General features: G+C 43.7%; 1 protein-coding gene across 4 annotated transcripts in view; it reads right to left on the bottom strand.

The window, feature by feature from the left end:
- Window positions 1-18,079, bottom strand: part of FSTL4 (follistatin like 4) — a 236,482-nt gene that overhangs the window by 102,301 nt on the left and 116,102 nt on the right. For all 4 annotated transcript variants that reach the window (XM_080400455.1, XM_080400452.1, XM_080400454.1 and 1 more), the window contains exons 5-6: window positions 7,461-7,651; window positions 3,749-3,869 (exon numbers count right to left, since the gene is read on the bottom strand). In XM_080400455.1, the coding sequence (XP_080256581.1) occupies window positions 3,749-3,869; window positions 7,461-7,651 (312 nt within the window). The remainder of the gene's footprint in view (window positions 1-3,748; window positions 3,870-7,460; window positions 7,652-18,079) is intronic.

Here is an 18,079-nt window from a genome sequence, read left to right as displayed (position 1 = left end):
ACTGCAGAGCCACTAGAATCCATGTGGTACAGCTGCCTTCAAGAGCCATGCTGGGAAGCGCAGGGCACGCAAGGCGACCTCACCTTGGTCAGCCACGATGGTGTGGAGATGGGGAAATGATCTTGGGGTAGTACGATTTCTAACCTGACCTAGCGAAATACTCCTGGTCTTCTACGCAACCTCAGTGAAAAAGCTTCTTAAACCCAGTGTGACCTGGGAAGAGCTGCTGTGGGGCAGCAAAGACACTCGCAAGAGGCATCTTCTGTGCTTTCAAAACTGTAACGTAATGCAAAGGCAAGCTGTGAGGAGGGGATGTGGTCAGGAGAGCGCGCTAATTGGCAACGAGCTAGAAATTAAGGGGATTTGATCATAGAGTTAATAACTTATTAGCTAAACAATGTTGACAAGTTAAAGCCATTTTGATGGAATGCATGTTTTCCCTCTCTTTGACATATTTGTATTACAAATTGACCTGTCCACATTGACGATAATATAGATCTAGAAGATTACACTGGTATTTTTTTTTTCCTTCAGCTTCGCTCCCACATCTGCCAACCTGCTACTTTCCCATTAGAGAAGACAACAGGAATGCCCAAAGTGACATGCCTAATTCTAATGACCCCCAGTCAGACACGGTTCCAGAAGTTATATCCAAAAGTCACTTGTCTGAGCATATTTAAAGTATGACTCAGCTGGGTGACGTCCTTGACAATTCACCGGACTATCTCCACAATGATTTATCAGACGCATGCTCTGCTTTAGCTCTTATGACAACTAAGCCTTTCATTTATTACTCATTTATTGAATCTTTGTGACAATATAAAGACAAGACAACAGACAAATATACTCACTAGTAACTCCCTCTATTTTTGGAACATGAAAATCTTGAGATTCTCATATTAAAAATTATTCTTTTTAATTATGGTCCTAAGCCTGCTTATCTAATAAAATTTATTAATGAGAAATTATAAGACACTTACAGGTTGGTCTTGCTAGAGCTGCCAGGAGAGTGTTTCATCCATCTCATCCGTAACTTATGTATGATTAAGGCAATTTGAGAAGTGATACTTTAATCCTATGTTAATAGATATTTCTAGTTGTCCTCATATACGCAAGTAATCTCCTAGAAGTTGTATTCTTGGGATTCAGGAACAAAAGAACTTTCAGAAAATCAGCAGACAGGTGACAGGGTTAGTAGAAGGGCCACTATTTCTGTCCATAATCCAAAACTCTGCATTAAGATGTGTATACAAATGATGAGGATGATTAGAAAATATTATTAAAAATGCCACCTATTAGATGTGGTGCTTGTAAGGGTGAAACCACATTTCAGAAAAGCTAAGAGACTGGATTGTTCTCATCCATGCCCTTTTCATTCATTTACCGCTGATCAACATGGATGGGGATCAAAAATGTCCTTTGAATCTCTGTGCGTCTTAGAGATGATGGGTCAAGAGAAAGCAAGAGAGAGACACACAGAGTGAGAAAAAGATCATTTTGTGGCTCTGTAAGTTAGAGAAAGGCCACGAGACTCTTTAAAATGAAATGTAACTTGTAAAGCAGCACAAGAATGACAAATTGGAAAGCTCTTCACATTATCAAGGTCATCTTTAAACCTTTCCAATACCGTGACACTATACCAGAGCACGGTGCACTGAAACAGATGTGATGGAGTTTTTGAGAAGATAAATTAGATTGACACTTTCTGATGTCACTGAATTCTGGTAATTATGTTCCTCAGCTTGCTGAGCAGCCATGCCCGCAGCCTGCTGCCAGCATGCAAAAATGAGTGGCTTGGGTGAATTTCAAGCAACAAAAGGCTCACCCTAATTGGCCAAAATACGAAAAATGTGCAGGATGCTCTACCTTTGAACTGCTATTGCGAGCCAAATTCTGGCTCGTAACAAAGCAGAAATTCCGTAAATGCTTAAGGACAGCAAACCAAAGTGTGTGCTTAAGACAAGTGCTTGAACTATTTTTGAGATTTTTTTTCCTACATTGTGTAACAAAGGAAAAAGATACATTTTCACCAAGCACTAGCATTCGCTTACAGAGTCCCCAAAACTTCTGAAGTTGCAAGCAATGAACTTTGTTTTTAAATTAAAAGCTGATGAGCCATTAACCGCTCCTGATAAAAGTGGAGATTCTGAGAAAATTGAAAATGGAGAAGTCAGTCTGATTTTCAGCTTCAGATGGAGAACAATTCTCATCATATACAAAATCCTTTTGATAGACACTCATTGTTACGCCTTGGGTTTTGTTACATTTTTGCAGTTTATCGATTACTATCTCTATTCATTGGCTAACATTTTGTACTTGTCTTATTTTCATTGCCTACTTAAAATTCACTGAACCAAAAACTCATACAAATGACTCTTGGAATTTAGCTTCAAGTTGCTGTGACATTGAGAACCCACTGATCCAAATATGCTCCCAAATAACTGCATGTCAGGCCTTTATAGCTAGGTTAATTCACTTTATGGCCTTCTTAATGTATGAGGTTTTATGTTTTACTGTATATCTGCTGGTTTGAGTGTGATGTGTTGAATTAAATGCATATGTGGTTCAAACAGGTCCAAGGTGACAACTGAGGCTAATTTTAAAGCACTTTAAACATTATTATACAAAGTGGGGTGGTTTCTTAAACAAAAAGCCAGAAGTCAAGAAAACAGAAACCACTCTAGAAAAGAGGATATTTAGCAAAACCAGAGGTTTTGTATTAGCATTGCAGCTTGCCAAAGAGCATCGACGAGGAAAGTGCTGGTGCGGGGCTCATGGCGATTCCCATGCACACCAGGCTCTTCCTACCAAGCAGGCTCTGGAGCAGGGTGTCCTGGTTTAGTAAATGAAATCAAGAGATACCAAAACTATTTTGCCTATGAAATGCCATACGCAAAGATTTGAGAATCCAGCTTAAGAGGTAACCGGCTTGCTATCAGCCTTTTGCCTGCACTCAACAACAGTTCAATGGTTGAATCCTCCTTTTGTTTAAAGAGTATTAACTACATACAAGTACTCTGTACCTCACTATCCCGGCTATCGAATTATCCCCCCCCATTTTCTCTCTGCCTTTCATTTTTTAGTATCCCAAAGTGACAGGCGTCAACAAAACTATCTATCAACCAGGTGAAGAAGACAATGTGGGCCTTTTCCAGGGAAGGACTTCAATGAACGCTTAACTTAAAGCACGAACACAAAATCATGAAGATAAACAGGACAACGCAAGAACTTATTTTTTCAGTGTAAGTAGCTCAGTGATCTAGGGATTCTTGCAAATGGTGCTGAGATACGTGTCGAGATTGCACACCATAATCCACTTACTAACACAGAAACAAAATGCAGAAAAGATCATTCCCAGGCAGAATATTCAGTAAAACACCTTCCCCACAGCAAACTAACTCACACTACCCCACGACATTTAGGCAGGTTTCAACCCTGTTTCCTCAGGATTACTCAGAAACAACATACTCAGGTCTACAGACCTGGCCAGTTCTCTCCACTGCCGTCCACCAGAACAACAACAAAATACACACAAAAACAATAAGCCCCACACAGTTTCACCAATGTCGTAGTTCATGTTTATCCTTTGGAACACAGTAGCCTTTAGAAACAAGCTTTCTATAGTGCTTTCATGCATTAAATACAAAAAGGGATTATCTTTGCTGATCATGTCTGAGAAGACAACATTGCCATCGCAGATACCCACATGCTTTCAACACCCAGGACAGACAAAAGCATCGGGACTCACGGAAGGCTGTATAGAGCTCCTGCAGGGTTAAGCGGCCATCGTTGTTGTAATCATCAAACCGGAGAAGGTCTTCTAGTGTACAATCCAATAAATCATCTTCCAGGTCCTCCTTCTTCATTAGCTGTAGCAAAGAGAACAAGCAATCTTATATATAACATAAAGCTACAGACTGCTGTCCTGGCTCAGCCAGCAAATTTTCCATTAAACAACCTGTGGGGAGATATATATATAGATATATCATTAGCTGTCATTATGTATTCACTTTGTATCAAGATACAACTGATATTTGCATTCCTGCAGCACTTCATGGGCCATGGACCAGTGAGGGTGAGGAGCCTCTTCCTTCAGCAGCAGCACAGAACTGCATTTTCACTTTGCAAATGTATACATATATATATAAAAAATTCAACAGGGGAAAAGGAAAGTCTGTTTTTCCACTCTCCTCTGTAGGTAAGGACCAAATTATATTGCTTGCTTTTAGGACCAGAATGGGCAAGACTGAGCATTGTATTCAACACTCATGTGTTTTTCAGGCCCCTGACTGTTTCTTATGTATTCTAAACATTTCACACATTCTACACTAAAAATGAAGATGGCTGCAGAAGTTGTACATCCAAGTTAGCAAATAGCAAAAATAAGACCCAAGCATAATGAAAATGTTGGGTTCTCTGAATTTATTGTAGAATGTGAAGAAAACTTCTGAAATGTTGCATCTTCTGGGCAGAAAGGCTTTTTTGCTGTAGTCCAGGGACTCTTACTTACTATTCTAGTCTTGGCCCATTATATTGAAGCAATTTAAAGTAATAATGCTAAAAAAAGACCCTTCACCTAGCAAGTAAAAATGTTCAATAAAAGTGAGATCAACCATAACTTCCAAGATCAATCTTCTAAAGATGGAAATTTCCCTTTGCCTACCTTTGTACTGAAAATTGATTAACTTTTCATAAGACTGACAAATTTTTACTAGTCCTTTTGATTTAACATTGGGGGGTGGTGGTGGTGGGGGAACCAACACAAAACACTTCAGTTGCAACAAATTCAGTAGATTTATGAATCTGACTTGAAAATACATTGAAGTTTTAAATGGAAATAACATTCCAATTACCACCGTTGTTAATAGCCCTGCATACCCACGTCTGCAAAACTACACCGGCACTTCATGCTACCAGGGTCTGGTGGGAAACTGTTCAATCGGGTCTGCCAGCAGCCAGGAGGCAAAGCAGCTCTAAGCAGAGGGGCTGCACCATACGCTGCCAACTTTTTTCTCAAAGCAATCCTGCTGTGGAGAACAAACAGGTGGGGGGCAAAGATCCTCACCATCTCCCGGTGCTAGGTAATGCCCCAGTGCAGAACCGTGCCCTCCGGAGGGACTCTCCTTCCAGTTTCTCCTTTGGGGTGAATGCCTCTGCAATGAGCCTCCTAAAGATCCCCCCTTCAGGTCTTAAAAATGACTTTTTTTCTGCAGCAGTGCACATTACCTGCCTCGAGTTTTTCCTTGCAGACAGGGTTATAGTGCTCGAGAGACTATTTTTCTTTTAAATAAAACAAAGAAAATGCACAGCAGCAGCTCAACCAGCAGCCAGAGAGAACGAGATCCCACCGCATCATGTTCATTTCAGCTGCCTCTACCCACGGGCAATGAAATTCCTATCTTTGGGGGAATTTTAAAGTTGTACAGAGCTTCAAATAAAAGAGCCAATGCAAATCAATCACAAATCTACCTAACAAGGCAAGAAAACTTCTGTTAAGACTGTAACATGGAAAATTAAAAACTGCTCGTTACCTACAAAAAAACCCTTGAAAACTGGGTGAATAAACCGATCACGTAAGAGCACATGAAAATCACCTTGTTGTTAGAGCTAGTAAGAAAAATAAAGAATTGACATGCTACCAGTAAACTGTGAATCCTGCAGCTGTGAGAGCACCAGAGCTGCCCTGCAGACAGGTCCTCAGCCCCGTCAGGATTTCAGCCACGCTCCCACCAAGGGACCCAACATCAGTGCCACTCCGCTCAGGATTAAAAGGATTCATGGCTTATCTATATTCTGCATTAGCCTGCGTTATTTTGTCTTTTAAGAGGTGATTGTGCTGTCAGCTCAGCAATGCTGGCGGCAAGCATTGCGGAGGATATTTGGGAGAGAGGGCTTCTAGCTGGGGGCTGAACTTATTCTGGTCTATCAAATTGAAGTGGGCTGCACATGTGTGAGCATGTTTACTGATTTTGATAACAGTGAGAAAAGAAGAAACAAAATAATAGTAGCTAAGGTCTATGCTTGCTCTTGTAAGCAAGACCTGAGCTCCCAGCACATCTGCAAACGAAGCCCACAGTAACTTTGCGGCAGACCCTAAAGCACTGAATCCTGCTCCTTTAAAATGCAGGTCATTGTTTCTTCTTAATGGTAATGGCTTGCAGGCTGCCAGCCCTTTATTTCCATGTGAGCTGAGTTTCAATATCCTGACGGAATAAGTTTCATGTAAAAAGAGAAAAAAATTGGACAGCAGAACAGACACTTGGATGTCATTATGCAAAAGCTGGCTTTGAATCCAGATAAAAGTGTTTTCTTATACCTACCATGTTTTTATAAAAAAAATCATCACATTTAGATGAAGTATTGTATATATTCATAGCTCTGAGATCTAAGGGAATTTACGCTGACATTTTGCATTGTGCAGAAAGGATCGTGCATCATGTCAACAGCCTGAGGATTAAAATTCAGTGCGAGCCATCCTACACAGGAGCGAGCCCAGGGAGGAGCAAGCTTGCGTCTGTCCTCCTGCTTGCTCCAGCTTGCATTTACATGCTGGAACTGCAATGCACTTCATGCGCGCTGGAGAACGTGAGTGCAGGTGAGATGCTCCTGCAGCTCCAAGGGTGAAGGGCCAGCTCTGGAAACTGGAACAGGTCTCAGGCAGGTATTGGCTTCCAAAAGGCTTTTAAAAGGTGTTTGCTTCTAACTCATAGATGCCAATGAATTGGAAAAGACAAGATTGTCCCACATCTGGCATAATGCCTTTTCTCATATTTACAGGTCTGTTTTCTCAGGTCTGCATGTGCAAAGAGCAAGTTCAGGACACAGAGTAATTGGCTCGAGTGCCCGGGCTGTGTGTTCCATTCACTTTACCAATTAGATGCATTCCAACAGCACAGCATGCCCATAATTAGAAATAACATTTTTTTCTATCTCTCACCTTTTCGGCTGTTACTAAGTTCTGCTAATCAACATTTCAGCATCTGCCTAGGGATTTTGGGAAAATAAACCTGTTAAAAAATATTCCAGCTTTGCTGCCATGTTACTACATGCTAATGCACAGTCCAGAAGGCAGGGAGGAAGAATTAAGAGATTTCTGTCTAACTTAAACACACCTAAAAAATCCAAATTAGTTCTCCCCAAGCCAGCTAGCTGGAAATACTCCAGAAGATGACATTTAGTGTGAGGATTAGTATCTATTTTCAGAAGCATGGATGGGGTTGGAAAGCTGCCATGTTTTTTGTTTGCAGAGGAGCTTCAAATGTCTGAGACAACAGTGTCTCCCCAGAGATGCAGAGAAGAGACTCACACACTGCAGTAGATTTTCCTCCTTTACCTGCTGCCGGCTGGACAGTTACAAATGACTGTTCTCACAAGAGTGCTGCTGCGTTACATTCAATTCACACTTTGAATGAAAAATTCAATCACTTCATAATTCCATTTTCATTGAACAATAAACCCACCTGAGCCAGTTCAGAGCTACTGAGATGCCCATCACTGTTTATATCCAAGTGCTTAAACATATCTTCAACTAAGAAGCGCTTCTGGGATACTCTGTCCTTGGGCAGGCTGCTCGGCAGGCTCTGCTGATGAGCTTGCAGGTCCAGGAGGATGCTTTTGAGCCGGGTGTAGTCTGCCATTGTACAGGTGTCACCTAGAAGACAAGACCGCATTATCGGACCACATACATTTGCCCTGATCTTTTTAAAGGGCTGAGCTCCTAAAGGGAAAAACAAGGCACAGTCGAAGCAGGCTGTCTGCATATACAGCACCACTAGGCTCTGCACTCGAGGAGCTCCTCCTGTAGTCGTTACCTTTTGTAATAGCTGGCAGTTTTTCTAAATCCTGCTGTCAAGGATGCTCTCCAGCATGCTACCTTCCAGATTACAGGGCTTCAGTTACAGACTCCCACACTCAGCTTTGTAATCCCCACCCATATTAAATTGGCTCTACATTTTTCTAAAGATAAAATAAATTCATCTGGCCTGTGATTATAAAGTAAAAAAAAATAAACCTGGGGAAGCTGATGTTCACAGGCCACAAACATAAATAAACGGTACCCCTGAGTGTCACCCTGTGCCAAACGCAGGGCTGACCTCAAGGAATCCCCCTAAAGGCAGCCCAAGGTGGTAAGACAGCCAAAGGGGGGACAGCAAGGAGCACAGGGCTGCGGGGAGCCCCTGCCACTGGGGTGTCACTGGTGCCTGTGCACATCACCCCACGGCAGACTGACATCAATGCCTTCCTCAGCCCCCAACCAGGAAAAAAGGTTATCATCATGGAAAAGCCCTCAAGCCACTTGCTCTGACGTGACACCAGCCTAGCCAGAGGAATCAGATTGAACCTCCAAGACCCTGAAAGCTCCTGCTGTGCTTGCAGCAGCCAGCTCTTCTGCAGTTCTCCTCCAGGGAACACCTTGCTCTGATTTAAGGGCTTCCACATGCCCCAAACATCGCCCCACGTTCAAAGTGGTATCAGATGTTATGGCCCTTTTCTACTCAAGTGCTGCCTGGCAGAGCTTGGCAGAACGAAGAACGGCAACTGTCTCTTTTGTGCAAATCTCTCTGCCTTACAGCAGACCACAGCGGCTGGTGCCTCGCAGGAGCCTGGCTGGCTCTACCTCGGAGCAGACCCTGGAGCACCCTCACGCTCCAGCTGTCCCACACCATGTGGGCATCAACCCTCACCCACCAACAGTACCAACACAGTCGGCTGTTCCCACTAGGTGACCTTTTCTCTGTAAGGTGCTTTCTCTATAATGCAGATACCCTTATTATCTGTAACAGTGTTTTTTAAAGAACTTTTAAAGTCATATCACTAGTTTAAATCTAAGGGAACCTGGTTTCACCTCACTTTAAGGCACAACACCCTTGTAGATTAGCTCCCCAAAGACTCCAAACATTATTCTTCTGAAAAACAACAGAAGACTGGCATACTGACAAGTAGTATTCCTGTCCTTTTCTCGCTGAGCTGCACCAATTTTGATTCTCTGGTCCTACTCCAAGCAAAACCCAATTAAAATTCCAGGTGGGAGGCACTTCATGATAACAAACTCATCTACCATCAAGATTTTTTTTTCACCCTTTGTATTTTGTGCTCACAGCTTCAAAAGCACCATGACTTGAGAAGGTGAGAGAGGACACAGGGGCTAGACATGCGTTCAGCATCCAGGTCAGTGCCCTGCTGCTACAAGAGCAGCAACTGCAAGGCAAGGCTTATTTTCCACCCTGAACTCAGACCCTTCTAGTTTTGAGAGTTTCTCACTGCTCAGGGATATTAAGCAGCTGCTAATTTTTTCCTTCTCTCTAAACAACCTTCAGAGAGCTCTTGGTCCCACAGTGGATCAGTCTTGTTTTATGGGGGGGGGGGGGGGGGGGGAAGGCTACTCAGCTACTACCAGTCTTGTTTATTAATTCTGCCTCCCCCTCTGCCCCCCCCCATGTCATTGAATGGCTATTGTGAGGGCAGTACGAAGAAATCTCTTTCTTCCAATCATGTGCTTATTTAAGAGTAAAATTGATTGCTGTATCCAGTGTAATCAAGCAATTTTGCAATCTTATTGTAAATACCATTTTAGCTACTGCAATGATAGTTTTTTCTAAGCTGGAGTTTTCTCTTCAGTCAAATCTCAATCCCAGAGATGCATCTAAGGCTAATGAAGATAGGGAAATTATTTAATTTGCTTCCACTTCTGTTTCTGCTTGGTGGTTTCCGTTTGAGAGCACAAGCATGGCTACAGGCAAGCCACATGGTGACAGCCGGGCGGGCTGACCCCCTTACACAGCCCCCCATGGCGGGGACCACCCTGCGCCCGGCTCTGTGTGTGCATCGCAGCCACCACATCTGCTCAACCTGGCAGCTCCCTTCACCCTTTTTTATTTCTCATTTCTTCCTCCTATCAACTTTTGCCAGTAGCATATGCAAAAGCAGCTCTTCCTTTACGCCCTCCAGCCCTTTTACTTTTATTTATTATATTTATTTTTCATAGCTGGATTTTTTTTCCAGATACTCCCTAACTGTTGCCTGCAGCAGTGCTTCCCCAGCCTTCCTCCCTCGCTGCCCTTCTGACTTGCCTCCACCTTAACCCTCTTTCTGACCACAAAAGGAAGAGCTGAAGAAGGACCTAAGCACTCCTGAAGTCTCCTCGTCTCTTCTAACAGCACTTCTCACTTTATTAAGCTTGTATTGACAACTCCTCCGGCTAACAGCTATGCCTAGCACTGGTCTGATACAGACCACGCACCTGCTTGGAGGATTAAGTGGGTGTGATAGTTTCTTGAACCCTGGAGCCTCGGCCAAAACCCAGCACAACTGCACGTTTAAACAGAATTTCTAGTATGAATTGCGTGTTAATGCAACGGCAAAATATAAGCAGTACGTGCAAGGAGCAGATGTTTGAATCCAAATATTGCACGTGTATTCCTGTGCGTGTGGGACCTGGCCAGGTCACCCACCGGTGACACAGCCAGGCTCTCGGCTGTGTCGCATGGTGCGAGCCAGGAGACAGCAGTCTCCTTTCAGTGCATTACGACCCTCACCGATTTTTCCACGCTCTGAAAACAAAGCCACCACCAGACCACTTGTCTTGAGAAAGTACACACTCATTTGGGCTGCGAGACAGCCCACGGAAAGCGTGTCCATTCCAGAACTTTCAGAGGGTCACAGCCATGCTGCGGCCTCCGTGATGGGTACCAAGAATGAAATAAAGGAAACCACAGGACAGAGGTGGTGACAGCCTCTGGCAGCAATTCCCAAATCCTGCTATAAACTCACTCCTCCCCCCACCACATCACTGCTGTGTCCAGGGTCAGGGACCATCTACCCAGCAAAGCCCCATCCTGCGTGGTGGGATAATGCCATCCCACGGCACAGACAGCAAAGGAATCCCTCGATAAGACAGTTATGTCTCCTATTCAAAAAGTAATTTCAGTTTCGCATGTTGTTAACACACACCAGTCGGAAGGTGAGAAGGTGCTCTCGGCCCCTGTCAAAACTGCTCCAAACCCTCATTATCTTCACTTCCCTCTGGAGAAAACTGCGCTCCCGGCTCTGCTGGAGACGGATCCCCAGGCATCTCTCCACAGCCTGAATGTGACAGACTCCGCAGGTCTCACACCTTTGAACATTTTCCCCTGACCTCTGAGGGTTGCGGTGACGCACGAGCAGTCACTGCAGAACATGGCACTGGAGAGCTGCTCAGCACCATGCAACGCGCAAAGCGATGAGTAAAACCAATAAAGTTCTGTCCCAGGGGTGCGAGATTAATGATTTGTGCTGCTTTGGCTGAACTAAAAGACTGACAGGAAAATGCACAGGAACCATAATATATAAGCATAAAAATAGATACGTGTAATTTATTTTTTTAATGTCACTGAGTGCAAAAACAAGGAGAGAACCACTCCAGGTCAAAGGAAATACTCTGTTTGACCTGAAACTATAACTTTATAGTAAGTCTGGTCAAAGCATTAGTTCCAAAATCATCCACACTTGGGATGTCTGAGCTGATGATTTGATTCTATTTCAAACACAACTTTCAGGCGCTGCAGCAGCCAGACACGAATGCTGGAGGCACCCCATGGAAGACATCACCTGCTCCTCCACCAAGGAAGGGGGGAGACACACGCAGACAACTTGCATCCTTCGGCAAGCCAACACCAAGGACAGCTACTCTCCCCTGTACTAAAGATCCTTCGCCTTCCTAGGCATCACATTTTTTAACCTATCCTCCCAACAGAGACTGCTAACAGTCCTTCCTCGGAGCTGGTGGTATACGTCTTGTGAAGAACAGCTCTGTATTCTCTCTCCCTTCCTCCCACCCACCCCCTCCTGCTGCTGCTGACACCTGCAATCTTAGGCTGTGCCTAGGATCTGCCAGCTTTATCTGCTAATTACTGTGTCTTTAGGTTTCCAGCAGCACTGCCACCTCCTGCATGTTTGCTGTTCTTCCAGGTATTACAACTGTAGCTGTTAAACAAAAAGAAGCAGAGAAAAGCCACCTGTATGCCCTCTCACTTATCCCCCTTCTTGTCTCTGCTTTGTGAAGTGCCCCCAGCAGTTTCCTTTGGAACATAAGCTCATCATTAGCAGTTTACCTCATCTCAGGCTGCTCTCATTGGTAAGTCTCGTTAGTGGATGTCTCTCAGCTTGGTTCCCTTGTTAGGGCTTTCCAGGGACTTGGATTCTGTTTGCAGTTGTGACCAGCTCAGACAAGTTACGTATTTCCAGAGGTGGCTTGCTTGCAGGTGAGTATCCCAGCTTGCATGCCAGGAGGCGACCACCACTGCTCTTCAGAGATGGGGTTTCAAAGGACTTCTTCCCTTCCCTGCTTGTGAACACCAGAAATGCCACCACATGCTTCAGTCACCTGATCCCCTGTCCGTACTGCCTACTGGTGTGCTCAGGGCACCGTCCCCACCACATAGCTGGGGGAACCAACACACAGAGAGCCAGACACACGAAGTTGGGATGAGCTAAAATTGCTATTCTGCCTTCCATGCCCTAAACTAATTCTCTACTTGATCATCTTTCTTTACTGCTTTATATGAGGGCTGGTTTGAAAAATGTCACGTTTCTTTCCCATCTTTAACCATGATCCCAGTACGATACACTCTGCTAACTCCAGGAGAAGAGGAGAACTAAGGGCATACTGGAGGCATTTGACATCAAAACCAAAATGCTGATCATCTAACACAGGGCAGGTTTTTTTGGTGTGTGGTTTTTTGGTGTGTGGTTTTTTGGTGTTTTTTTTTTTTCTTTTTACGTGAACTTTTATACTTTTGAATTCCAGTTTTGGAGTTAAAAAGCCACCTATACCATTTCAAGAGACTCTGTATCACTTCTACTGATGGCCACTCCACTTTTTGAACACAAACCTAATTTGATAGCAATGCTTTGTACAACAAACAAACCTTCCCCGGGAAAACCTGCATGTTTTTTGTCCATGCTCTGGGCAGCGATGCCTTTGTTCCCATGCTGCTGCTGGAGATCAGCCTGTATTCCCCCTGTAAGCTCTACACCTGACTTTGTAGCCCTAAGAAGAAACAGTGGTGACTTTGAAACAAACCTCACATAAGGTACAGCTCCCTCCTGTGCTCTTTGGGTAAAACTTCAATATACTTGCCACACTCAATAGGGATTTTTGGTCCATTTTTTTTTTTTTTTTTTTTTTTTTTTTTTAGAAATGGTCCATTAAATGAACCCTCCAGCAGCAGCCTGCAGCGGTTCTCCATCCCCAAGCCCAACTCCTGCGGCAATCATCATCGTGTGATGCAGGATGGAGCCAACAGCGAGGAACCATGCTGCAACACCCCTGGCCAGGGACGCCTGCAATCTCCCCCCCCCCCCCCCCCCCCATGCTGGGGTAGATCTCTGAAGAAACAAGACCTTTTTATCCATTTACAGCACTTTCAAAACCAGCGAAGCCTGACACTGTTTGAATGAAAACAAAAAAAAAAACCCAACAAAAAGACAGGCAAAGAAAAACAATAAACCAGAAGAAGACTAAAAGAACAATCCAGTGTATTAAGGTCTGATTGCTAAAGTGTGGCCAATAACTGTCACATTTACATGCTCCGCTCGCTCTGAGCAATCCTGTTTCTTGCTCTGTTTTGCAGCAGCTACGTAATTCATCCTGTTTAGCACTTCTGCATGCTTTGGCAGATAAAATATTGATCAGCCTGCCAAGAAACACAGAGTGCCATTCTGTTTTCATGTCAGAACTCAGTAATGAACTACATTTATCAAGAGCATCCTCTCTGTGAAAGGTCAGTGGTCAATGTGGCTAAATGGTGATGACAGATCATTAATCCAGTTCCCTCAATAATTGCCCTCTTTAAGAATTTTATTCCTGGTTTCTGTGAATTGTAGCAGGTTTTTACAGTGGGATCCCTGAGCAATCTTCAATCCACTTCTGAATCAAAGCAGATAACAGAGAAACAGCAAGTCTGGGGATTAAAGTGTCCTTCAAAGAAACGCAGTTAACAAAATAAAAATACAGTGAGGAAATGCAGAGCTTGCTTTGATAGGTAAACCAGCCTCCCTGGAAAATGTGCAAGGTGCTTTACAATACAATGATTACTAGAAATGTCAGGACTTCTTTGAAAATCAGAAATGATCTGGTAACACCTACAGAGCACCAATCTCTAAGCCCTTGGTGTACAGCCAACCTGACAGCAGGTGTGAACCTAAACACGTACAGAAGTCTTCAGAGGATTTGAGCCCCACTGGCTACTGAGCTATTTGTCAGCACTACAGGGGCTGCACGAATGGCAGGTGGCACCCACAATTCTTTGCAAAATCCGTGACAAAGGCAGCCATTGGCATCAAGGCTAAGTATAGGAGTATGTAGTTATCCACACAAGAAGGTATATACAGGGCGAAACTTCTTGTGACCCTCCAAGAACCCTGGAGGAGGTTCCCCTGGGCAGCACCTCTGGATGCCTGGGCACTGCTACCCACAGCAGCCCATGCGCTCCACGGCTGGGCTCCAGCCCTGCAAAATCTGCAGCCACGCTGCTGACCGCAACAACCCCAACCCAGGATTAGAATCTGCGTGCTATCACTGCAGGTGAGTTAGGACATCATGATGGGGCAACCTCCCCCTGAGCTGCCAGCCCTGTCTGGCTCCCTGTATCCCACACCATCACCTGCCAGATATCTGCCCGCAACGGCAGGACCACGCTCCTGCTCACTGCCACCACAGAGGAGTATAATCATAACTCAGTACAAATAAATCACCAACAAAGGTGAACTCCAGCGGCACTAATTTTCAAGGCAACCCTTCGCCACCACCAAATGTGGTAATAAAGGGCTGTTTGGAACTGGCTGAAGAGTGTCATTTCTAAGGCAGGAGGCACCGGGGGTGTCATTTTATTTGACAGTTCCTCTTAGACCACGCTGGCTATTTTCAGCTGCTCCTATGGCTCCAGGAAGAAATGCAGTGCTGGAGATAGGAGCGCTAAGCTTTGATTTCTCTTCTGTATCCATGGGGCAAAAAAGATGTGGTTACCAAAAATTAACACTTCTTAACAAAATTAAAGGGATTTGAGAAAGGTTTTGTTTTCAAACAGCCCATCCTTTCATATGCTTTACTCAGGCTTTATCTGGTATTGTTAGGAGCATCAGAAAATGACTAAACTAAAATGTTACGGGATACAAATTTATTTATGAGCGTGGCTCCTTAATTCTTGTGCCGTTTACGGCTAAATTGCCTATCAGCAACAGCTCATTTTCATGCATACAAAATGAAAGTGGTGACATGCCTAAACTGCAAAAACATGGTCCCAAAATATCAGACTGCTGAATCTGAGCGAGACGATTATGTGAACTCTTTACACCAATAATCCATGGCCTTGTGGCCTGATTGACTTGACAGAACAGGTTTACACAGGGACAGGAAAATTAAAGATGACTTCAGTTCTTTGGGGGTCTCATTGCAAATCCCCATTCCTCCATGCAAATTTTATATCTGTCTCTTTCCATCTATCTTCCTCTTCCTTTAATTGCTCTTTTTTTTTGCACAAGCGCAGAGAGGTGGAATGGACTTTCCTTCTACTTTTCCTGTGTGGTTGAAAAGAAGAAGAAAAAAAATCTGCTTTTCTCAACAAGTTGCATGAACAGACTCCTCTGAGCAAGTGTAGCAGCTCGCTGCAGTAAGAGAGAGAAGGATATCGACAATGCTTTGTAAAATTCAGATTTCTTGCAATGTAGAGACACCTGTGCATTTCGAACCTTCCCCTGTCCTGATTTTTATAGGCTGTAAGTATTAGAGGTCCGAGCAAACTGATTTAGGATGAAGAAAAATTAACCCAAATCTTACTCTATAAAAAGTCATGATAGCAACCGTTTGGCTTGTGATCACTCGGAGGAAGCTGCTGTAGAGTACCAGGCAGAGCTCTGCGGCAATTGCACTGCAGGTAACCTCACTGCCATGTTTCTACAACGTCTAATAAAAACACAAAGAGCATCCTGCTGCCTCTGAACACCACTGAAGTCCACGATCTTCGCCGTCACTGTGCGCTGAGGAAGGCACGCATCGCAGGCATGACATTTAGGCAAAGCTGGCTAACCGCATCGTCCTCCCACGGCAGTACCACCTGCCCGCCTACTTCACACATGGCTAAACCCCTTAAAGGCTGAATACCTATTTTATTCCTGATTTGAATTTACAAGTTAAGTGAAACTCTGGTAAAGTTCCCGCTAAGAGGAGCAGATGTTTAACATCATGAAAATTCATGAACATTAGCAATCCTTCAGCTGCTGCTGCTGAAAAAATTCAATTAACAATAAAAGCCCAAACTAACTTGCTTATCTTCGGGATACGTTTCGGTTAATAAGATGTACATTTATCAGATATCCATATATAATTTAGCAGCAACTGGGAGCTCACCAAATATATCATAGAAACGGAATGGAATGGAATATATACTACAAAGTAGATACTATTAAACAATAGACATTTACAACCTGGAAAAGTTAAAACTTGCCTCAGCATGTATTTATTTCAATATTTCATTTTATTACAAGAAAAAGCACCCATCTATTACTCTGTGAGCTTTTAAAATATATTAAAAACTTACAGCATCAGAATATAAATTCTCTGTTCTATAAACAAAACGTCTATCCCTACCTTAAACAATTACCTTCCAAACTGCATAAACCTAAATGAATCACACGCCTTAGCCCCAAATGCACAGGAAAAGAGATGGATGGATTTGCAGTCTTTTTTGGGAAGCCCAAGAATTACAGCTTGGTTTTCCAAGTCAAAAGCAAGTTCTGGATCTGCACGCTTCCCGGGAGGGAGCAGGCAGTGGTACAGGCAGAAGGTGTTGGGCGCAGCCCCAGGGGCGGGAGGCAGGAGGAAGCTTGCAGGTGGGAAAGCACGCGATAAATGTAATTTATCAAGTGCCTATCACCACCCAGGCAGCGTGCCACAGATTTATAGATTTTTAAAGCCAGGAGGGATCATGCGCTCACTCTGACCTCCTCCATTACAGAAGCACCAAATTCAATGAGATTTTCCCTGCAGCAGCTCCATAATTTGTTTGCTCTATAGCATACCTCCTAGGAAGGCTTCCAGCCCTGATTTTAAGCACATAAGAGCAATTTTTCAGACAACTACTTAGTCTCAGTGGGCAAACATATTTTATTTTTAATTTGTTTAGCTTCAATTTCCATCTACTGAATTTTGTTATGCATTTATCTGATACATCAAACTAAGTCTTACAGTCCACATGTAATCTTCCCAGGTTTGCACTGATGTTGGGTTCTGCTCATATCTCACCCGTTCTCTCCGATGAGCTGTGTAAGGCAGCTCACGTTCTAAATGACTGGGTTTTTCTCTTTTCTGGGATTTTTATTACCCCACAGTGGGCAACAAAACAACCATGGCCACATCTGCAAGAACCTTTGGCTTCGAAGTCAGCAGCGGGCAGCTCTACCACAATTCAGTGCCCACCACCTGAGCTGGCTCAGACCCTTCCTGTACTACAAGGTGATGCTCCACTACCCACAGAGCTCCAGCCCACTCCCAAGCCAGAAATTTCTAGAAGATTATGGTGTGGACAACTTCTCTCATCCCACCAGGACACCTCTCCGAAAGATGCGCTCAGACAGAATGCCCAAACACTATTTAGCATAAAGAAGATGTAACTAACAGCAATGCCTCGGCTGGGAAAGTTTTCTGTGTGATACCATAAGCAATCAAGGCTTGTCTTACTGTTTTTATTAATTGCTGCCTACTGAGTATTAGCTGATATTTTTGCATTAAAAAATTAAAAATGTTTGCCAAACCAGAGAAAAAAAAACAATGCCGAGAACATCAAAGCAAATGAAGACGGAACACCACATAGTCAAGGCAAACAACTCATAAGCAAACCCTACACTGCTCATCTGAACTATTTGGTGAGCACAAACATAGTAATAGAAATCACGAGTGAATTATGCATGATTCATAAACAAAAAACTGGCTATGTCTAATGATTAATTTATTCAGAACACAGCCCACTGCTATAAATGTGTGACTCCACAAAGAGACATGGTCTTATCACACAGTTCTGTGCCCGTTATGTACTCTCTCCAAATT

This window comes from Falco punctatus (assembly GCF_963210335.1).
Source record: "Falco punctatus genome assembly, chromosome: 8".
NCBI classification, from domain to species: Eukaryota; Metazoa; Chordata; class Aves; order Falconiformes; family Falconidae; genus Falco; species Falco punctatus.
Note: the sequence above shows the minus strand (reverse complement) of the source record. Positions and strands in the feature narration are given on the sequence as shown.